This window comes from Echeneis naucrates, chromosome 11 (assembly GCF_900963305.1).
Source record: "Echeneis naucrates chromosome 11, fEcheNa1.1, whole genome shotgun sequence".
NCBI lineage: Eukaryota > Metazoa > Chordata > Actinopteri > Carangiformes > Echeneidae > Echeneis > Echeneis naucrates.
Window position 1 is genome coordinate 6873872 of NC_042521.1, and position 23985 is coordinate 6897856.

General features: G+C 39.1%; 1 protein-coding gene across 4 annotated transcripts; it reads right to left on the reverse strand.

The window, feature by feature from the left end:
• Nucleotides 1–458: 458 nt before the first annotated feature.
• LOC115051536 (myocyte-specific enhancer factor 2D homolog) lies at nt 459–23639 on the reverse strand. 4 transcript variants are annotated; one of them, XM_029514983.1, is made up of 12 exons: nt 23447–23639; nt 16524–16904; nt 13420–13623; nt 12723–12860; nt 11836–12052; nt 11272–11328; nt 9996–10177; nt 5885–6014; nt 5561–5756; nt 4573–4641; nt 3268–3318; nt 459–2726 (listed from the first exon to the last, which is right to left on the reverse strand). In XM_029514983.1, exons 2-12 carry the CDS (start codon nt 16575–16577, stop codon nt 2231–2233), a joined length of 1794 nt encoding a protein of 597 aa, XP_029370843.1. In that variant the 5' UTR covers nt 16578–16904; nt 23447–23639; the 3' UTR covers nt 459–2230. The 4 variants fall into 4 exon arrangements, with proteins under 4 accessions (XP_029370843.1, XP_029370844.1, XP_029370845.1 ...); XM_029514984.1 differs by lacking the exon at nt 23447–23639 and adding an exon at nt 22897–23377; XM_029514985.1 differs by lacking the exon at nt 3268–3318.
• Between the last annotated feature and the right edge of the window lie 346 nt (nt 23640–23985).

Genomic DNA, 23985 nt, shown 5'->3' on the forward strand with positions numbered 1-23985 from the left:
CGCTCCTAACCTCCTCCTTCCATAAAAAAAATGCCTCGTCTACACCAACGTGAAAGTGTAGGATTGCTTAAGTAGATAATGAACAGTCAAACAGCAGCTGACACTCCAGTCTGCACTTAGAGCATCAACTCGAGGGGGAAAGGAGTCAAGCAATCAGAAGAGACTTTCCGTGTGTAGGCATAAACAACCTGTGTACACATACATTAACTTGAAATGGATCAGACAAAACAAATTTGTACTAGAAAATATACAATTAAACAACAAACACAGCACTTGGTAGCCAATTCCTTGACTTAATTTTTAAGTGAAAAAAGGCATAATCTGTGTCTGTGTGAAGTGGAAAAGATTTTACATGATTCTGTCAATCAAAATATGCCTAAAATATGTGTAATATCTCTTTAAGTACACTATAAGTGAATGGCAGTGTCCTAATAATGATTTTGTGATAAGGTGGACAGTTTTACTTTTTTTTTTTTTTTTTTTTTTTTTTTTTTATACTTTGATCGTGGGTTTTTAAAAAATGTGTGGTAGGAGAATATGATGACACCACAACCAGGTAGGCCTCTGTGAGTGAGAGACAGAAAGTGCACACACCATCAACACTAGCATAAAATAGGTTTACTGAAACAAGTTCGATCCACCAGCACTACCTAGTGTGGCGTAACCCCTGCACCGTAGCTCAAAACAAATCAAAGTCACACTCGTATATGCAAACAGATCCACTGAGAATCAACACATTGCTTGTTTTTAGGGATACCTAGCAAAGTCTATGCAAATATATTCATATGTACATACACGTCGTTGAAGCTGAAAAGCTATTGTACTTTGTCGCCAACTGAAGCGGTAGAAATATAGAAAATGTCTTTTTCCTTTCACTTTTTGAAACACAGCAAAGAGCTAAGGAGAGCTAGAGAGAGCTAAAGAGGACATCAAAGCTTTTGTTTAAGGAGTGATTTTTTTATACAAAGTCTGAATTCCTACTTGTGGACGACTAACAGACCTTCAAAACAGATTTTTTTTTTTTTTTAAATACCAACAGATAAAGAACACTTTGACTGAAAGAATACTTCCCTATCCCGAAAAAAAGCCTCCACAGGCTCAAAAAACTCATACTATGCTTTTAACTGGATGGCATCTACTCCTGGTAATAAGCTGAGTGACTGGCTGGATTTCTGGTTCAACGATTTCCATCCAAGTTCCAGAAGAGATGAGGTGAGCGGACGGCAGGAGCACCCAGTCTGAGGAGAAAGTGACGACGAATTCAAAGCCTGAAGAGCGGAGACAGTTTCTAGTTCTCGTCATTTTTCATGAGTGATCATTCGTCAGTGTCCCTGCACCGCGTGCAAGAGGCATTTGGCATTTTTTGTTTTGTTTTTTTTCTTAAGAGAGGTTGATAATGGCACTCTGGCAAGGCGCTCAACTCCACAGCCGCAGAGTTGCCACCTGAGGACTCGAGCCTGCCTGGGTGTACAAGGTTGGTGACTCTGGCAGCATCAAGATTCATTCGTGGTCAAGTATCCTTACCTAGATGGCCTTGTTTGATTATGTTTGCTCAGTGCCAGATAGATGCTCAGTCCTCAAGCTTGTCCAGATGAACTTATTTCCAATAGTGCAGTTTGGAAGTGACTTATTGAAGAATGGACAGCACACAATCCAAATTGATTTTCCAAAGATCGGCAAATGGCAAGTCGTATAACATAAGTTCCATAATGTTGACAAGCCACCAATCATATTGTGAACAATGTAGCAGAGCTTGATGTAAATACATGAAGGTGATGGAGAAACCATGTGTAAGAGTTTCTTATGGTTTCATAAAATTGCAAAAAGGTTGAATACCTCATTTCTACCAAAAGAATTTACTATCAGGTGTCCAGTCAAGCAAGAAGGCTTTAAAAATCTATTACCCCTCTATTTAAGGGGCCTAAATATCCAGCTGAGCACTAATCCATCCTTCCCTCACTCAGAGCGTCATCCCCAAAGCATTTTAAGTTTTTTTTTGTTTGTTTTTTTGTTTTGTTTTTTTGTTTTTTGTTTTTTTGTCAAAGCCTCATGAATCTGGGTGACACAGCTGAGTTGTATGATTTCAGAAAGAGGCAGATGTCTGATGATAGTGTCACATGGCAGTGGGGTTGGGGCGGTGGGGGTTTTAAGATGAGTGGGGGGTGTGTGTTGTGGATGGTTCAAGTGTCACCATGACGTCAGAGGGTGCAGAGAGTTGGTGCTGGGGCCTCTATGTCACCCAGGTGTCCAATCTCATGCGCTTAATGTTTCCTCCTTCTTGCGCTTGTTCGTTGTTTGATGCCCTGAGGAGCTCACCTGAGGGGCTGAAGTCGGGTGGCACGGCCCTGCTGGTGGGACCCGTGGTGCCAGCTGTGCTTGTGCCTCCGCCACTCCCACCTCCGCCTCCACCTGCACCTCCACTGCCAGCGGCGCCACCACCTGCACCGGTGTCATCGCGATCGCTGCCTTCAAAGGAGCTAGCATTGCTGCTCACGCTGTCTGCAGGAGAGCGGCCGGTCGGGGGCTCCAGGCACAGCAGGGAGCCGGGGTACTGCGGCGGAGCGGTCAAGACGGCCCCTCCTGAGGTTGAGGACGGTGTGGCTGAGGAAGTAGGAGGACATGGGGTGCTGCGATCCCGGCCAGGCGAGACGGGTTCTGACTTGATGCTTACGCTGGAGTTCGTGTTGACTGTCAGCATGGCACCTTGAGGTATATGGGTCACCGGCCTGAGAACAAGGTACAGAGTACAGAGAGGGGAAGAAAATGGAAGATAAGGGACAGAACAAAGGAAAGACAAGAAAAACAAAAAACAAAAACACGAGTGATTAACAACTTAACAAAAGTGTAAAAGAAGCTGGAAGGCCACTTGCATCAAGACAAAAACCAACATTACAAAGCACAGCACCGACAGGGAAAAGCCACACTCGATTATTCAACAGTCCAATCAGTTCTGAGCCTTTTCAAAGCAGAAGTTAAGACCCTCACTGCTCCCAAAAGAGCAACAGAAATGTCCAGGCAGCATGAAATGATTTTTGTGACAAGGTGGTTCGCAGTGAGGCAGCCATGATGTGAAGGAACTACAAATGATAAACAGAAAATAATCTAAAGTTGGAGAACATGGCAGAAACCGGAATTATGTCTCTTTCCTGTTTGACTGCAGACAGCATCAGACATGCTTGGGGGGCCAGGGGCCTGGGGGATGGTGATGGGGGTGGGGGCAGCCAAAAGCGCACAGACACACAGGAAAAAGGAAGTGTGATACAGTACCGGCCCAACCACTCATCTCTACCCAAGAGCAGGTTGGACGGAGAGCCAACACTGTGGGGAGAAAACATGTCGGAGCCCAAATCAAAAGGGAAGAGGTGGATTAGAAGGCATGTGTGGAAAAAAGTGTGAAACATTATTGCAAGCAAGGTTTCTTCAACAACAGCAATAATGTTGTTAATGTTTTAGCAACAGACACATAAAGAACCTAATCTGGTGAATTCTTTGTCCTGTTCAAATAAAAATCCAGACGTGAAAATCTTTGTTTTCTGATCTATAAACAGAGAGCGTGACGTTTTTACAGAAGGATAAACATGTCAATCAGGACAGTGAGATTCCTAATAACTGTACCTTACTGAATTATGTGTATATTGGCAAAAATGTTAGAGTGGGCATTTTCTTCTCAGTAAGGTTGCATCCTGTTTAAATAGAGGATTATTTACTACTATGTGCAAAGGCTAAAATACCTACAAACAGCAACTGGAGGAATATGAGAAATGGCAGCAGATATCCCCCAGAGATGTCCCCTACTGAGTCCCAAATAATAAATATTGAACCAGAAGTAAAGAAACAGATGAGCCTGTAAATGTTATTAAATTGGCACCGTTTCTAATTTTGGAGCACATTTTCGTGCCTTTGCGTTTCTCATGCATTTTGCATAGGACTTCTCTCATGGTTTTGAGCAGTGGGTTTGCATTTGTTAGGTGGGAGAAAGTAAGGTGAAGGTAAAGTAGCAGTTTTTTTCCCCTCAAAACACAGTAGATTAAAGATAGCAATATTCCTCAAACTCTACATACCAACAAACCATTACCATGAAATTTTAAATGAAACTAAAACAGTAAATATCTTTTTTGGATTAACATGCTGCTTTTCTGTTTCTCTTCTACTAATAATATATAAGCATTCACTTATCCTCATATTTCAAAATTTCAACACAATGATGATGCGGCTCTAGTAAGATATCTTACAACTATTTGAGCTACTGGCATCCAAAGTTGTGTTAAAATGACAGTTAATTTATAATTTATAACAAATAAATTACCAAAATATAAAAAGTTCAATCAAGTGAATATCGATCATGGTAAGATATTGTCTACTTAATTTAATCCTGATGAGTTTCATCTAGTAGGGCTTCATGTGTAAATTTATTTTTCAGACTACTCATTTACATTGCAGTATGTCTAGCAACACTGGGTGTAGTTTCTTATCTTGGACAAGTGCGTTTCAGGTATAAACAGGACTACACACCCCCTCTATAGACAAGGTCATGACATTTTACACACGCACACACTAGTATTGGCTGTTCACCTCAGATTGGCAGCCAGACTGGACACCTGGCTAGACAGCTCGCTGCTCTGTTTGTCCACGCCCCACATGCTGTGGACAAGAGGAGAGAACACACTTCAAGGATCTGGTGTTCATGCCACCAAAACCCCAAACTGAAACCAGCAGCTCTATCACACTGGCACGGCATAACGCAAACAGTATTCTTAATGCCTTCTCTGACACAGCACTCGCTTTTACAGCTAAACCTTTGTTGAAAACAGTGCCGTTTACCTGACGCTTCCTTTGAATCTTCTCAGCAACTCTATCTCTATTTGTATCTCACTCAGTTTTTCACTTCTTTACAGAATTTCTTTTAACTTAGAGATAAAATAATAACTGTTTGTGAAGTCCTGAACTTGTAGTGTCATAAAACAACAAATCAATTTATATGTAACTGTAGAATGTGTGAATGTGACAGATATTTGTATTTATTACTTTTATTTACAGGCTGCAGAAATGTGTGTTGAATCTGTGAATAAAAACCTGTGTTACATTTTTCCTCTTTAATTGTTATCTTTCTTGATGAGAATGAGGAGATAAAGCTCCCATCTAGTTAACTGGATGAGACATGATGTGTATATTTGTTTGTGGTAATCATTTTTCCTCAAGACAATAAATCTACATAATTTCTTCCTGTGTGTCTACTTGAGAAAAACTGAATCAAGTTCAGATTGATGTTATGAAGATGCTGAGATGGTGAGATGTTGGTGAGACCGATTCACTAAAAAAAGGAACGTGAATTGCTTGCATATAAGGTCATGGTATGGATATCATGCAAGCTGAATCAGTAATACAGTACTTCAGCACTGAGAGGGAAATCAGTAGACTGAGAGCTATCACACAGGAAAGTCTACCAGAAATATCTGCATCATGTCGCCACTGGCATCAGATGTGAGCGATGGCAGAACTTTTTTCAAACCGGGCGTGAAGAAGAACGCAGCGCAGATTAGAAAATGAAGAAAGTACTTACACCAAGTTGCTGAGTGATGCAAGGTTAAGTTGCTGCTGCTGCTGCTGCTGCTGTGTCTGCTGTTGTTGCTGCTGTTGCTGCGGTTGCTGAGAAACAGCCTGCTGCTGCGTCCATGTGGACACGCTGGTCGGCAACAAGCCACCAGGTGACGCCAGAGCGTGTAAAGCGGTGATGTCTGCACTGGTCAGCTGGTACTCTGAGCGAGGACAACAAAACTCTTATTTTACCTGCTTTATCTTGGAAGTATGAGTCCCCTCTTGATTTGTCCCCTAACTGCTGAAGCATGTTTTCCTCCATGAGCTCATGAAGAAATATGTAGCTTACCTGTGTTGTACGCTGTGGGCATAGCAGAGAAGGGCAGCCCTTGGGCCAGGAGGCTCGGTGTGGCTACAGAGACCACTGGGGTTGTGAGGGTTTGTGCAACCTGAGCTCCAGCTGCAAGCCGCTGGGCGTTCTGTCAGAGAAGACGATAACACGTTAGTGCCAGCCGACGCAAAGAAACTACTTTGACGTGATACCACGATTTATTGGAGTAGTGTAATTTCTGACATGCTGGGAATGACATTGTGTTTATGGTTAGATTCATAATGATGTATTGACTCAAGTAAATCCTGTGTCCAACAGATTTACTGTCAAAACGTTCTTGATGACATGCATCAAAAACAGCTTCATTGTTCTGTGCGAGCCATAAATACTGTAAATGTATTACATTAAAGGCAGTTTATTTAACCCTCAGTTATATTTACGGTTGGCTTATTTAAAAAAAAAAAAAAAAAAAAAAAATCTCGTAAGTTCATCTTATTTTTAATTTGTACTAAAATTCCCCATTAACAATCAAAATAGTACCTTTGAACTATTGTTCTATCACTAATCTAAATGTAGATGTTATTTGTTTGTCTGCCTCCCTTCAATCTAAGTCAATTTACTGGCATCGTTGAATTTCAATTAATCTGCCTATTACATTCTTGTTTAATCAATTAATCACATAAAATAAATAGATAAATCAAAGACTCAATTAACCAATCTGAACTTGTAACTGATTTTTTTTTCCTGGCATTTTCCCATTTAAAAGTTTTTGAAGCAACAAACAGATTATTAACATTTAAAATATATTTGTTTTCTCTTAATTCACTAATCAATATATCCACTAATTACTTAGTTTTAATAAGTGGTTCTATACTGGACTTATGTATTACATATTTTAGACCCTGCTTTCTTGAGATTGTACTGTCTTTTATTATAGTTGTCTGGAAGTTCTTTGCAACTTTTGTGTTCAAGAGCATGTTGAACTTATAATTGAATGTGCAGTTAGTCTCATGTTCCTCCAGTGGATGTCACTAAAGGCCTTACAGTTATTCTGCTTGGCTGCACTCCACAATGGTAGCGTATTCTTCATGTTTCTATCATTCACCTTCAAAAGAAGTCTAATGGGCTTCAAACCTTCTGCCTTCTCGGTGCTGCTGCATTATGTCAGACATTTAGATGACTAAATATTCAGGGTTTCTCATATTCAAGTGCAGCAGATAGGCTGCAAGATCTGTGAAACTGCTACCAAGAGGTTTTATTGTTGTGTTTCTGAGATGAAAAACACAAATCTGTGAAGAAACACAACACTCCAGAGCCTGGTTCAGCTGAATTATATCACAGATAAAAGCAGATTGAGGTTCTTTGTAAGAGGAAAAAAGAAAGCCCAAAAAAAAAAAAAAAAAGGTCTGGATATAAAATACAATAATTCTGGTCTGAAATTACTCTTCTATATTGTGAGATTGATCATCCTGAGAGGAAACATTCAGCCAGAGTTATGACTGAAAAGCTGAATTTACAGAGAGAAAGCGAGAGAAGGGGTGGAGAGACAGAGCAGAGAGAAAGGCTGGATTCAATTAAATGCCTTTGTGAAGAAGTGGGGATGGGCAGCGGGGCAAGGGTGATGAAAATGAATCACTATCCTGAGGAAAATGAGATTTCTGCCCGTCAACTTTGAGCAGAATTGTAAAAGGGAATAGAAATTGGCACCAGCAGCAGAAAGCAGTAACCACCATCCCTCCCTCTGTGTAAATGCAATTCGAATTAAAATTAGATTTTGCAGGATAAGCTTTGTTGATTACTAGTTATACTTACATTTTTATTCATCTAAAAGTTATCACTTTTGGTGTAAATAATATTTTTATTCATTATGAATGCTCTTCCGTAAGTAGTACTTTTACTAAAGATGATTTTTAAGGCTCATTGCTCATTTTATCTGGCCAATAACAGAAAGAAACTTCAAATCCGCATATCTGAGAAGCTCGAAGAAAATATAGCATGAAAAGTTACTGAAACTATCAATGGATTATTATATTAATCAGATGCTAACTGATTCATCAAAAAATTATTTATAATAATAATAATAATAATAATAATAATAATAATAATAATAAAAAGGCAGTTCTGAAATAATAAACACTTTTTTTGGGAAAGCTCTGTAGCTTCATATCAAGATGTAACAAGGGAGAAAAGAGAGATGCCTTTAATGTAATGCCAGTTAGTTCAGTTAAAACATTTGTAAATTGATCATCTTGGCTTAAGGTGAGAATGGGAGTTGGGGTGAGTGTCTGTGAACAGGGAACATGCTCTGTAGCTCTTCCCAGCACAATGCCAAGTGAAAGACATCCATGCTTTCAGTGGTATCATAAGATGAAGTAAATGGGCCTTGTTGAAAACTGACAGGATCACTCCATACTGATTAAGTCTATATAACACAGACTTTCTAGATTTCTTTACTGAGTAGATCAGATAAATAATGTTCAAACAAAACAACCATGAGCCCTGAACGACATGCAGTCAGGTGGGAACCACAAACTGAAGACCATCCCAAGAAATGTCAGTGGAGCAAGACCGAAACAATGGAAAACTCTTGTACAATATTGTAACCATGCTAATAATGTGCAGACAGCCGATAGTCATCGACTCATGCGAGTGACTGACGTGGGGGAAAATCACCTCGTTTACCAATTCCAGCTCATCCTCTGTCTGCAAAGGGTGGTAACAGAGAGGGTTACAACTCTTGATTCAGATTTGTGAGTAGATGTAGGAAAATGTTGATAAAACAACTTACTGAAATTAGACAGATATTAATTAGAGTTCCTCTTTTGTCCTAGCAAAGTTTACAATCCTGCATAGGCAAATTGTTGAATGTAAAGAAGATAAAATAAGAGGTGGTACCATCTCTCTGCCTTCTTCCAGTCACAGTCCAAGCCAAAATAAGCAATAAACACAACCGTCTTTGTGACCATTCAGGAGTTATTGATCATATGAAATAATCCTCACAAGCAGTTTTCTACTGGTTCAAATATTAAGAATCAACTTTGTCCAGGCAAATATGGAAGAGCCTGGAATCTTGGAAACCTGGAATATAACTGACTCTCTGGTCACTTGGGGAAATGACCATAAAGTGTAAGCACAACACTGCAGACTTATACATCAAACAGACGTGGAAAAATATCATCAGTTTAAAGGGAAGTTTCCCTCGGTGCGTCTAAGTCAAATATTCCATCTCCTCGAGCTGTTTTGGAAATATCTGATTCTTTTGCTGCCAAATAATAATTCTCTGTGGGATATTTCTGAAGAGCCATATCTTTCACATCACATTGTCTTTTGATTTATTGTGTGAGAAGAAAACTAAAAGTTCAGTGCAGAAGCAAACCAAGAAGTAGTTAATACTAATCTATCTAAAAATATTGATTAACGCAGGATTTAAGCGCTCAGAAAGAAAATCTAAATTTAAGGATGAACAATTTCATGACATCAAGACCAATTCAGCAAAGGAAGATCATGTGAAATAATCAAAAGCTGTGTTGACACAGTTTTGGCAAATACTGTTTTCAAGATCAGCAATGAATTTTTGATCTAGACTGAAATATGTTTTCATGAGCCCTAACAGTTGGTGGTTAGTATTTACTGTTGAACAGTAGCATTAAGTAGAAATGGGTGCGGCTTTATATCAAAGAAGTATGAAGATGTTCTTTTATGAGAAATTTCGCCAGTATGTCAGTGGGCGTTGGCTGATTCACCCAGGACTTGAAAAACTTTGCCAGAGTAAACAATAAGATGTTGGACCTCGAGTGTTAAGCACAAATGCCTGCTCACAGGTCTCCTAAAAGATAAAAATCAACCATTGAACACAATGTTAACTTTCAGTAGAATTTTTGAATTTCATTTGGTATATTGACAGAAATTTGCTGTGTTTTGTGTCATTTTCTATCACAAACATTCACTGGTGAACAATGTTCAAGTATGTCTCCACTTTCTTGTTATCCTTACTTTTTAAACTCTCACCTACATCAGCTTTTTCCTAGCTGTAAAAATGGTTAGGCCCTATGAAGACAATTTCTTATAAAGATCACAGTGTTAGCGAAATAAGACCCAGACGACACAGGTTCGGCTTGGTTAAGCTCACCATCTGCATTAGGCTCTTTCCACCCTGTGAGGTGATGACTCGAAGGTCTGGCTTGCGGCTGTTGACCATCTGGGGGCTGGGAGGTGGCGGTGGAGACTTGGCCGGAACTACTTTCCCCAGACTGTTGCCGTTGGAAACGGTGAGGAGGCCTGGGGAGGCCCTGGCACTGGTGTATCCATTAGCTGCAGGGAGACAGAGGTGCGAATGGACAGAAATCAATAGGAAAATCAAACAGGTGAATGCAGACAGCAGGGTACTGACGCTGTGTGTGCATTGAAAGTTTTATAAAAAAGAATAAAAAAAATCCTCTAAAAATGTCTTTCATTTAAAAAGGTATATCAGTGTCGACTGAATGAACGTCTCTGAAAAGCATCTTGTCATCGGAACATTCCTCTCAAAAAGTAACAGTTAATAAATGAGTTTCAACCTTATAAAAGAAACTAGTTACCATCGAAAGTTACTGTTGCGTTCCAATTTTTTTTTTTTTTATTTACCAGTACTTAAAAAAATTAAATAAAATTTTGATTCAACAGTTTATTCAATTATTTTTAATAAAAACTGATTATATATTTTTAAATGGATGAAATGAACACCCAATACAATAAATTATTAACTGAAAATATAATGTCATGTAATGTCTGCACTGCCAGTTTATAAACACTACCTTTGAATTGTCTCGACTCACCATTGCTGCATGTGTGTTGTTTGTGCATGAAACAACAACACTAGCCCACCTCTACCTCTGATTGGACTACCATGAATTTTACTATACCTTAGCCAATCCTCATCACTTATCATGCAGTTTCCACTCCTAACAACGTTGAAATGATGGAAACAGTAAAAGTAACACTGTTATTAGCACCGTTTAATTTAACATTGTTATTCATGTCATGAAAAATAAAATTCTTAATGCAATACTCAATGCAATCTCAATATTTTCTCTAAATATCAGATGAAAATTAAGTATACAGAAACATTTTCCAATGCAAACATTCAAAACAAAGGAAGAGCAACACTTCCAGCTGATAATGATCTGTGAAGTTGGGATGTGCTGGGAATCCCATGCATGTCTGATTATTGTGCTGTTGGCATTCCCCAATCCCTCTAATGCACACTCACAGATGGTGCAGAGGAGGAGAAGAAGAACTTTGGATAAGATTTAGGGATGAATATGGACCAGAAAACAGAGGAATACTTGGCATCAATTAAGAAGAGATAACTAAAGAATAAAGCCCAGGTTTTGAAAAAAAAAAATCAAAAATACAATAGTACTCACAGACTGGACTTGGGCATCCTCCATTTGAATTATTAAGGTCACCTCCAAGAAGGGCACCTGTGCATAAAAAAAATCTATTGAATTAAAGAAAATATTACTATTTTTCTGCATAATGTTATAATGTGAATAATTTAAAAAAAAGTTCCCACAGTTTAGTTTCCAAACAAATAATTGAAAGGTAGTAAATAAAAAAAAATTATTTGAGCGGGAGTAGTTGTTCAGTAAATGTCACACAGCAGATGAGTTCACAGTGAAGGAATGTGCTCCACAGCCTGAGGAATCGAGCAGCTCATTACAAGTAATGATGAGGAGATAGATATATACAGTCTCTCCTCAGTCTGTGATAATATAACTGAACAGCAATTAACCTCAATTCATGAAGCGCTAAACACAAGGACGTATTAAGAAAGAGCAGATAGTGTGACAGAAGAAAAATGACTGGAAGGGGAAAAATTAGGTTTTGAACCTTTACCAGTATAGATTTACTGTAGCTGACGTATTCTGTTGATGTTAGTCAAGAGAGGACTTCAGTCCTGCCACGCTCAGCAGAAAACCATCACTCACCTGCACTGGCTGGTCGCTGTGGCAACCCAGGAGAGACCGTATTTCTCTGAAGAGCTGGTTGCTGTGGTGACAGGAGGTGGGTATCCGTGAGCGATGATGATGTTACATAGGAGGTAGTTACCAGTGCGTTGCCAGGGTTACTGAATTGCAGTGTGCTTTGATTGGACGCCTGGACTGTGACTGGCATCGAGAACGTCTGGGGCGGAGCTGTCGGCTGCTGCAAAATGGAAAGTGAGAAGCTGTGAAAACAGCTGCTAACTGACACATTCAGCCGTACATCAGCATTAATAATCATTTGGAGCCATGACATTCTGTTTTCGCTTTCTGTTTGGTCTCCACCACCCCCAGGGTCTCTAAATGCTCAATCTCCCACTTGTGCAGAGGCTGCAGTATACAGGAGCTCTTCAGCTATTTAATCACTGAAATGCAGCCCACATCTGTTGGACCTTCATTTCCTTTTCTAAGTCTTATCTTATCCTAGTTCAAAACGATTTTGTGTCATTAACTGCAAAAATAATTGAATTTCCGTTTAAAACTACAAAGACACAGGAGAGCATCATCATCATACAGTCATAAAACTAGAGCTTGAGGAGTAGCTTGTGGGACGACTGAAAACAGAAGCTGTACACATAGCGCTGAATAAAAAAAATGAGTGTTATCTTCTATTATGATCAAAAGTTTCTGGCCCAGTGAAAACAAACGTGTGAAACCACCCGTTAGAGGAACTTGATAGCAGTAGGTAGTGGGTTTCCTGTAAACACACTCAAGCTAAACCGACAACAATAACGGACAAACGTGACCCCATAGTCTACTCAAGTAAAACAAAACAGTAATCATGGCATGCACTGAATGAAATATGAAAACACTTTGCAAGTCAGCTGACTTACTCCATAGCGTTTGAAGATAACATCCAGGTCCTCTGTGGTCTTACGGTACTTGTCATCATTTAAAGGACTTTGGTCAATGGAGTCTTCACCATCTGGTTCTGGACTGTCACAACCATTGAAGCCTTTCTTTCTCAAAGTCTGAAGAAAATTATTGAAGGACAGTAATGTAAAGTGGGTCAGTCAGAGTACTAAAAAATATGTGGTTTTAGTTTTTTAAATATGCTCAATAAATACAGAACAATGAGAAGATGGCCTGGATTTTTCTTAGGGTTGCACCAAATAAATGCAGGCCAGGACAGCTCAGTGAATGGCATGCTGTATTTTTTTACTTTATCCACAAAAGAAAAAAAAATCCCAATGATTTATTGCACTTGGCCATATTGCTACTTTGATAATAGTCCAAGTAATTGTTCTACCCTCATTTTTTATTCTTCAGAAGGTCACACCAACAATACTAATTGACACGAACTTCTTTGGAATGTAAAGAACACGGTAACTACTTCTATGAGCCACAGGCACCTATAGTCTGGTCACATGTTCAGCATCTTACTCCATTTTTTTTTTTAACCACAGCAGATAAAGTGAGCCTGCTTTATTGAGCTTGTTGATGTCCACAGATGCTGAATAGCGTTTTTATTCTGCTTTAAGCTTCAGTCTAACAAAGGTCACGGCTGATATGCTGATGTGGTGAATTTACCTCAATGATATCTGCATTGGTCCGGCTCTCGTGAGGCTCATTGTACTCTGTGTATTTGAGCAAGACCTTGTCCATATCGGTGCTAGCATACTGGAACAGCTTGTTCGCGTGGTTGAAGATGATCAGAGCAATCTCACAGTCACACAATACACTCAGCTCATAGGCTTTCTTCATCAAGCCAAACTTTCGCTTTGTGAATGTAACCTGGGGGAAAACCAGAGGGTTGGTTAAGTAGACTAGGCTAATAAGACTAACAATACCATGAATCAGCCTAATGCCACGCATCGTATTTTAAGATTCTGGGAAAACTCAGTGAGGATCAGAAATTCTCTGTTCATGTGATCTTTTCCCACACTCACATTTCATTTTCAAACATAGCACACTGATTAAAAAAAGAAAAAAGTACTACAGCAGAAAATCCCACATACAATCCCACACATTTTTCCTTTGCATAAGTTTTCTACACAACACAAAGCTGTTACACTTATACAATATTCAGAAGAAATAGCAGATGACCTGAGAATAATCTTTGTGTTGCTTGGCTATTAAGAAAATATTTGCAGTCACATCATTGGCAGACACATTGAGTAGCACATCCAACAAATAAGATGCACAAGTAAAGGTTTTTTTCTTTAGTTGCCGTCACAACCACCACAGAGACACACTTGAGTAAGCAGCACTACATGGCGCATCATTATTCTTATGCATTTTTTTATGACTCATAACAATTAGCATCACAGTTACATAATTTTCTTCAGTCAAAAGATATATATATTTTTTTTATTTATATAAAAGGGGGAGGATAAACAGATTTTGATTTCAACAGTAACTTAAGAATAATTTCTTTCTGTCTGTGCACAATTTCTTTGAATTTCCACATTTCCTCCATTTCTGAACACCAACTTGAAGAATGCATCCTTAGAGCTTTTCTGCCACTCCATTTGTCAGCATAGACGTTTAATCGTATAATCTTGTTTTGAAGAAAGTGTTTCAGGATTAGAGGAGGGTATACTATGCTGTTTCGATCTTTACATATATAAATAATTTGCCCAATCTCTTCTGCTGCAGACTAAATATCACCTTCCTCGGCCATATATTTATCACCACCTTCCAGTCAGGCATTTTGTCTGGGAGGATATTAAGGTATTTACAGTTAAACCTGAGAGCCATTTACTTCTTCCAGTGTTAACCAGTCTACCACTGACTGACAGTCATCGCAGGGAGGCCCAGAACAAAGAATTGGCTGTAGAAGTGTCAGAGGAATCATGGAAGAAGACCTCATAAGTGTTAAGAGTTGTCCTATCAATTTTAAATACAGATCGATTAAATTTAGAGCAATTCGCAGATTCACTGTTGACAATATATGTAAATCAATTTGGCCGATATGTAATAACTGTGGTACTGCCAAAAGAGCATAATCACACTTATTCTGGCACAAACCTTTCAAATAAGCTTTCTGAACAAAATGAAACTAGAATTCAGCCATTGTAAATTGTATAACAGCAATATCTGGTTGCTCTGATAGAAATAGGCAGGTTTTCAGAGCAAATGTTGTTAAAAGAAAATAGATATTACTAATCTGTAAGTCTTCATGTTCCAAGATGGCTTAGTGAGATTCTCTCCATTGCTGAGCTGGACGGATTTATTATAATAAATTCCCAGAAAACTCACAAAATTGTTTGATTAGACTATTATACACATGTTTTGCTGCTATGCTATATCTCTGTTTTACTTTGTGTATTGATTGATAATGTGCCATTTCTCCATCCATTTCTCTTGTCTTGTTTGGTTTTATTATATACGCAGCCTTGACTCTTGTGATAGATTGCACAGTATCTTAGCTCAAATTTTAGTTATTTGTCTACTATATTTACAGTGTGTGTTCCAATATAAAAACAATGATTTACTATACTTTGATATTTTGGGTGATTTAATTTAACACTATGAGCTAAATTCTGCTGCAGAGTCCTCTAAACAGCTGTATCACATCAGGAGTTCACTTATGATTAATTTATTAATTCACATTTGTACACATACAGTATTTACAGTAGGAGATGGGCCAAAATCTGTGTGAAGTGTTTAAGGTCAAAGCTGTGAGGAGCTGGATTTGGAATTGGACTTCAAAAACAACACAAAACAAAACCAAAAAACCCAACAAATTCCTTGATGTTTAACAAAAACAGCGATACCACTGGAAAACTAAAAATATCAAATTAACATTTTTGTGGGACTACTCATCAGATCCAAGCAAGCAAACAAAATGAGCCTTGGACGGGGAGAAAAAGAGCCACCCTGAAGGAGCTAAAAAGCTCACAGCTGTGATTGTGGATCTATCCAACAGAGCAATGATCAATACACCTTTTTCAAATCAAGGCTGTATGGCAGAAGTGCTCAACAAGAAAAAATATGACACATAACAATGTGTTGAAACAAAAAGGAAAAAAATGTGGAAGATTGAGAGCACTCGGCAAATATGATGAAACTGAACTTTTCAGTAGTGGCACAAAGTATCTGGGCAGAACCCACACTCATCTCATCACCCACCCAACACCCACCCTGCTGACAAGTTGGATAGCAACCACATGCAGTCAGATTTGGGATGTGAGAACAAACAGCAACAAAAGGCAGATTTGTGGGGACAGTATGTGTAACGGTATACGACAACTTCCCCAACACAACATATGGATGAGCGACTCATTGACAGATCTTTTGTGGAATCTTACCACAGAAACATACTGTATTTTCTACTTTATTAATCCCTATCCCAAATCTCTACCTTTAGTCCTACATGGACAAGAAAACAAAAATTTTAAGTAAAATGTTAATGCCTACAATTCCACGAACCCCATCTAGTGACAAACATGATGTGTAATGACTGAATCAAACACAGGGGGAAGGCATCGCACTCCTCAGAACACATTTTTAGGGGTACTGGTGGTGCTGTGAGTAGAGCACACGCCCCGTAAACAGGAGGCTACAGGCGACAGCTGATATTTTCATCCAATCGCTCAAGTTTTGATACTAAGTCCTACCAACATACTGAAATACTGCATAATACTGAACCACCATAGAGAAAGTTTGATATAAGACAAATTAGAACTCACCTGCTTGTTCCTTTCATCGGTGATCCGTTGGATCTGAATCTTTTTCCTACCCATGTTGTTTTGCAGTTGTGGCGACAAATGTCGTAGTCACTGAAGTAGAGAAATGCCTCACAGAGGTTGAGAGATGAAGTGCAGGCAATAATCACTTACTTCAGCCCAAAGACACACACACCGTCATTCACCAGAGGAAACGTGCACACACACATTTCTCTGCTCAGGCGTGCTGAGGCAACGTGGTCGTTTCCTTTCACTGATGAGCAGCAAGTGTCGAGTGGACAGCAGAGATGTGTGAGGCTGAGGAGGTCCTCAGTTCATTATTTGTTCAACAAAGGTAACAAACTTCCTTGAACCTGCTGTGGCGAAGAGGAAGAGACTTCACTTCTGCATGAAACAAAGACAAAAGAGAGACAATTTTTAAACAAAACAGGATGCGTGAGGTAAATATATCCATAATATCTGTGGATGGGAATAACACATTCAAAAAATTATATAGCTACTATTCCTGTTGTGTGAAAAATAAATAAATAAATAAAAATCAATTATGTTCTCATTACTGTGTGCCTCTTTCCAGTTTGCAGTTATAGTTGTCCAGACTCATAATATTTATAAATGTTAATTAGTCATAATTACTGTATAATTTTTTTTAAGTACAGTAATGTCTGTTTTGTGAGGTCACTGTGAGGTCACAGTGACCTTGACCTTTGATTACCAAAACTGAATCGGATCACCCTTGAGTCCATGTGGATGTCCTGATGGGAGGGGCATGAGGTTATTGTGACCTTGACCTCTGATGTCCAAATAGTAATTAGTGTGTATTTGTGACCAACTGATGCATTTCTTTCAAGAGATAGCTGGGTAGAAGAGCAGAGGAAGAGACTGACAACCAAAAAACATTACATAACTATGCTGTTCAGTCAACTTGAGAACAATGAAGACAACAATGCTGTCTGATTATGAGGACAGCTGCCAAAGACAATTAATCATCGATGCAGGCTTTTCAAAGCATTACAATGTATGAAAACTGGAAAGCCAATGCGTGAAATAGTGTCAAGCACTCTGTTTCGACATGGTACCAGAGATTTTGTTAATTCAGATCATCACTGTCAACCAAGAGCAGACATGTCAAGAGGAAAGTCACTCAGTTTCAAAGATTTTTGACTTGATCCTGTTACTTTGTGATTTGAGAATGAGATTTGGCCTTTGTAGTGAACTATTGGGAAAAGATAGACTCTCAGCTACACTGTATTATGTGTGTCATATAGATCCTTCTGTGCAAAAAAAAAAAACAACAACTATATATACACCTCTAAACATAGAAATGTGGAACCTTAAGGTCCAAAGGTCATATAAATTTGACACAAACCCCAGTCCAGATGCTAGGGGCAGTAATTTACACCAAAAAGCCCACACATGATTTCACTTTTGCATAATGATGCTAATGATTATTTATAAATAAGTAACATACAAGATGAGCTAGTCAAACAAATCTCTTTAACTTGGAAAAACATTTGTCATTAAACTTTGTTCTAACAATTAGATGATGTAGATTGCTAGATTAATCCATGCTAAAATTGACTGTAGAAGTGTAAAGTGCCTTGATGTAACTTTGTTATGATTTGGCGCTATACAAATAAATCTGATTTGATTTGATATAGCCAAGACACAGACAGCAATAACGAACGAAGAAAACATTCAGCTTGTTTTTTTCCCTGTGAATGTAATACTTCAGGACCAAAACAATCAATGGGTTTTGTTTTGTTTTTGTTTTTTTTTTTCGAGGAAAACATCAGAGCAGCTCTCCATGAGAGGGATGTCAGGCAACAGGATTCAGCGTGGGCAGCTGAGGCCCTTTAACGGAGATCATAATGGATTTGGTAATTAAAGTACTTGTCAAGGCTGCTCAAAAATCTGCATGGACTTTGGTCCTGAATTATAGTTATTCTTAACAGACGTGTAAACAAATATCACACGTCTGGCAGAACACAGGGGGATATGATCACAAGTTTTTCATTGGTTACTAGAATGACTCAATGCATCTTTGTAGATTCTGTTGTAGGTTGTCTCACTCTCTTATGGTATACCCTGAATCATTGTCTGGTATTCTCTATATTAGTCTAATTTTTAAACCCCTCCGCACTCTTTGTATGAAGGTTTAGGAGTCAATGACATAAAAGAAAAAATGGAAATGCAGAAGACAAGATTCAGTAATCTGTGAGCTGGAGACACATTAGAAAATGTGGACACTGGTTGATGTCATGGTCATAAAACAATCACATCTATTAGAGTGAAAATATTATTCCTTTCCTCTTTATGGGTGAAATTACATCTACAAGAATTAATTAAGTTTACCACAATACTATACAATTAATGACATAATAATCAACTGTTGATTTAATTATTTGAAGTGCAACACTTGTCATTCAATCATTCAGCCATTTCTCTGGTTTGAGCATTTCCTATGAAATGGTTTGTAGCTTTTTTTTCTACTTCCATATTTCGGAAATGCCTTACTGCAGACCTAATGTCTATCCACTATTATTAACCTGGTCTCACGCAAATTAAGTTTTAAGTGTATTTAATTTAATATTGTCTGAGGAGATATCTAAGCATTTTATTTGGTTTCATGCTCACCATTTCAACAGCTTCAACAAACCAAATCTAGCTCAATTAGGGACACTATGTTTCCTAAAAAGCCCCAAGCAAACAGCCCTCTGGCAATTGTGTTAAACTTTCCTCCCAGTCATGACCCTTCACATCCATGCTTTCCTGTTGGACTGTTGTCAGGCCGGACTGAAAAAAGTGAAAACACCACTGGAGTGCACAAAACATTAAACCACATTTTAACACTTAATATAGTGGCCAGCTGAGGATTAATCAGAAGTTGCAATAAAATTCAGCAATTTATGTTAAACTGCCATGTATTACATCAACAGAAGCATTTAAAAACTCCAAACATTGGCAGCTTACCTGAGTTGCTAATCAATGTCAATAGTAATAAATGGTTTCTTTGTAAGGTGGTTCGCCAATACTTTTTCTGCATAAACCCACGTCGATCAGAAGAGGTCATGTACCTCTTCAAAGCATGGGACAGTTTCCCTCAAAATGTTCAAAAGTAATTCATTATGAAGACAACTGTGGTTGCAATGGAAATGATTGCACATATGCATTGATATAGGACATAATGATTCTGTTATTGTTAATGTATAGAATTGGCCTGTTTTCCCTCAGTAACTTTGGTCAAGTTTGCACTACGAGTGAAAACAGTCTGGGTTTTTAAGTATTTATCCATTATTATCCCTTCTGACTTCCTCCATCAGTTTGCTAAGTAGTTTTCATTAGATGTCCTGATCTCAAAAATTATTAGAGAACAGACACAAACTAGAAAAATTCCTTGGCAGAAATTTTGAGAGTGACTCGGGGTGTGTGCTGTCGGGACTTTGACTTGGCGCAATTCCAGTGCACAATTTTTGTGTTTCTGTGTGTAAATTTGTGTGTCAGTGGTTGTTTGTATATAAGTCTGGTTATTGGCCATGATATATATAATATCAATATAAAAATTATGTATTTTCAGTTCTATTCATTCAGCCACAGCAGTCTCCCAATACACTTACCTTACATAAAAATTAAATGCATGTGATGAGGTGCAGAAATTTGAATACTGAGAAAAAAAAAAAAAAATCATCAATGTAATGTTTGTTAATTGACTTCAATGATCAATCGTCATGATCTGAGTACCTAATTTTGGCAGAACTTTGAAGAAAAGTGTCTGCAAGATGAATGAATGTAAATTAAATTATGGTTGGTGGTGACAAATTTTCTGCTGATTGAGTAATTTAATCTACTAATTGCTTTAGCACTGTATGATAGCTTCTATTCAGCAGCGCATGCAATAATTATTCTCATTAAAGGTTAATCTCTCATTTATTTTCTCAACTAAGGATTGCCAAATCATGATTAGCATGTCGCAGTTTCCCAAATTAAGCCCAAGATGTAAAGGTATTGATTATATTATGATCTAAAACAGACAAGAGCACCAAATCCTTAGATTTGAGAGGCTGGAACAAGCTTAATTTTGGACAGTAATGCTTCAAAGTACCCTAAATAAAACCCTAATAAAATTCAAAAATTGTTGCTGAATAATTCCTATTTATTAACTAAGTAATTACTGGATTAATTTTCACATCAGTTGCTACACAATCTCTCCAGGTAACCCTTAATAACTGCAAATGCTTCCTGGGACACAAGTCCCCCTACACCTTTCCACATGGGTCCAGTTAGGAATCAAAGTTTAGAGGGATCTACTTTGCAAATGGTATGGATACTTATTAAATTCATCAGAAAAAACCTTTTAACAGTTCTTTGCTGTGGGCCCTCAGACAGTCAACAATGTCTGACAGCAACACTGATAAAAGACCGTAACAGTGTTTACACCCCTGCAATAATTGATCATATCAAAAAACATTTTAGACATGATAAATATTAATCTAAACAGGCCGCAAAACAAACACACCATAGTGCAGCGTGGCACTTATATATCTGTATGCACAGCAGCGTTAGGTATCATCATGGATCATTCATAAGCAGCAACTGTGAGGAAAAAAAAATCTAAACAATTATCACAAGCAGAAATATCCCATTGGCTGAGGGGTGAAATGATTAAAACATGCTCTTCCTTAGTGACTATTAACTTTGCCACTGTAAGGCTGCAATATTTTCTTTGATTAGGCTTGAATTGACCAGAATGGGGGTACACTGCAAGGCTTCCGTCTATCCTCCTCCTCCGTGTCTGCCCTCTGCACAGTTGTCCCCTCATTACTGTAATTGACACGTTCATCCCTCCTCTGCCCCCTTAAGGCGCTGATGGCTCAATTAGGAGCTGGCTAGAGGACTGATTGGACGCCAAGATAATGAGGTCGCCGCTTTGCTAAAACTGAGCCCTGCATCCAAGTATGCTCTGTGACAAACGGGAAACCAACAGAAGCAGAAAAGGCGGTTGCAATTGAATCCAGAGAGCTAAAGATGTCCCGTAAAAAAGTATAATGGTGGCAAATGAATTATTTTTGGTTGAGCCCAGTTTGCCTCATTATACAAAGGCATTTGGACACTCTGGTAAGAAAATAATTAAATAAACCGTGCATGTTATTCGAATTATCCAAGTGATGGTTATGCAACCTTTGACTATTCTTCTTACAAAGGAGAGTGCAATCAAGCTCAGGGTAGGCATCTGTTCGTTTTGGAGTAGTGCAATTAGTGGCATTGACCTTTAGAGGATTATGCACTAGCCAATGAAATGTGCCAAAGCCCCTAGATAAATAATAGTTGGTGCCTCAGACATGACTTGCAATGGGGTTTGTCCATCCACAGTTCTGTGGCAGTGCTTCAGGGTGGCCTTAATGGCTCTTGCACTGCTCCCAAAAGATGAACAGAATTGAGTTGCCATGGTTGACTTTTAGCTTTGCGTGAGTAAACATTACATAGTACAGGAGCTGCCACTATCATTTTAATAAACACGCGTTCATTGTTTCAGTGGCCATTTTGAACATTCAGATTTCCCAGAATCCAACGTGACATCTTTAAATTAATTTTTTTTAAATCTACAAATCAGTCAAAACCATGAAGATATTCTGTTTCTTCACAGGTAAAAGAGGGAAACTGGATTGAAATTAATTAATCCTAATCCTGTATTGAGGAATTGTTTCCATGGATTCTGGATTATTTTAGTCATCTTTAAGCCTTGTTTAAGGTCCTACACACGGGAAGTTCAGATTTTCATTTTAGGGCTGTCTTTGGTTTGGTAGATGATTTCTGTTTTTCAAACTGTAAATCATTCTCACCTGGGGACGGAGAGGACTTACGACGGGACTTGAAAACTGCACTTTCGTCCTAAATCCAATTCACTTTTGCACAGTACAGTAACCAAGCCGGTGATCGAAAAACTGAACGACTCGATAACTTCCAGATGTTGACATGAATACATCTTCGTGTAGGATGGCACACAGCTGTGGACCACTCCATCAAACTGGCCTACTTCTAACTCCAGCAGCTTTGGTGCCTATCCTGGGATAACACAGAAAACATCACCGCTTATTTCCAATGCACAGGCCAACCACAGCCACATGCTAAACCATAACCAGTGTCCAACTGTGAGGGAAAGATTAATCACTGTAACTTACTATCGCTCATTTTGTGCGTCTTCGGCACTAAATCTCAGCAACTTCCAACACCGAAATCAAACGCATTCGCCCCAGACACACACAGACACACAAACTTAAACCAGTGTTGGGGAACATCATTTTCCTTCAGGCTCTTGTTGAGGAGTGAGACGGAAAAACGCAGCTGGCTGAACAGCTCTGAAACAAAAGCTCTCTCTCACATGTGCTGTTGGTTTGTTTTCTCCTGGATGTTAGATCTGGTAAGCGGAGTCCACCGGAGGGTGAAATGCCACCGTTTCTGCCACAGTCGGACCGGGACCCGTAGCTGTCCTATGCGTATAATGACAGATGGGGGTCTGGGGACTGAGTAGGCCCGCTGACGGCAGACAGGTACCCTTCAGGCTGGACGATCGTCTGTCCCCATTTTGCCAAGACTGAATGTGCCCTTTCCAACACATTCAATGGCTGCTGGTGTACACAGCACAGGACGACTAACTCAAAAATGGCCATTTCCCAATTTTTCTAGTTACGAGTCCGACGGACAGCCATTACCTTCCTGACACTCTCCATGTAACTCGGCTGGGCGAGCTGGAGCAACACGCTACTTTTGGACCGCAATGTGGCGATTCTGAATTCAAACGACACTAATTCAGTAAATATGAATCGGCAGGTCGCTGCTTGTTTCTTTGCTGTATTTAAATAATAAAGTAAGCAGGTCTGTTCCTGTGCGAGGAAAAAAGACGCAGGAAGGAAATGTATCACTCCACTTACCCTGAAATATTGCTGCTAAAAACCGAAAAATGGCTTTGCCAACATCTGCTCCAGGAGTCTGCCGCCTTAAATCAACACGCATTGATTAATTACGTCTCTATTTACACGAATCGTCGGCATTTTAGTCCATTTAATGTAGAAGTAACTATACTGTCCACCCAGGCGATACAGTGGAGCCAGTGTACCATCTACGTCATTGACATTAGCCCGTGATTGACCCGCCGCGCGTCCAATGAGAAGCCGATGTGCGGACTCCTCGACCAATCAGAGCGCGGCATCACCGAGGAGGGCCTGTCCGCGAGAGAGGACATGACGGAGGTGACGGCCATGTTCTGCAAGAGTGTTTGTATCCCTCCGCGGCAGTATTTACCTTTTGCATGATTTTGCATGTGGGGAAAATGTCACTGTAGCCCCACTGTGCCCTGCCTGCTTTCCATAAGAGACACCGCTAGGCCATTTGCTTTTCCACACCTGTAATCACCACAGACCCGCCACGGCCGGAGTGGGCTGCCATAAAAAGAGATGCTGCCGTCAAATCT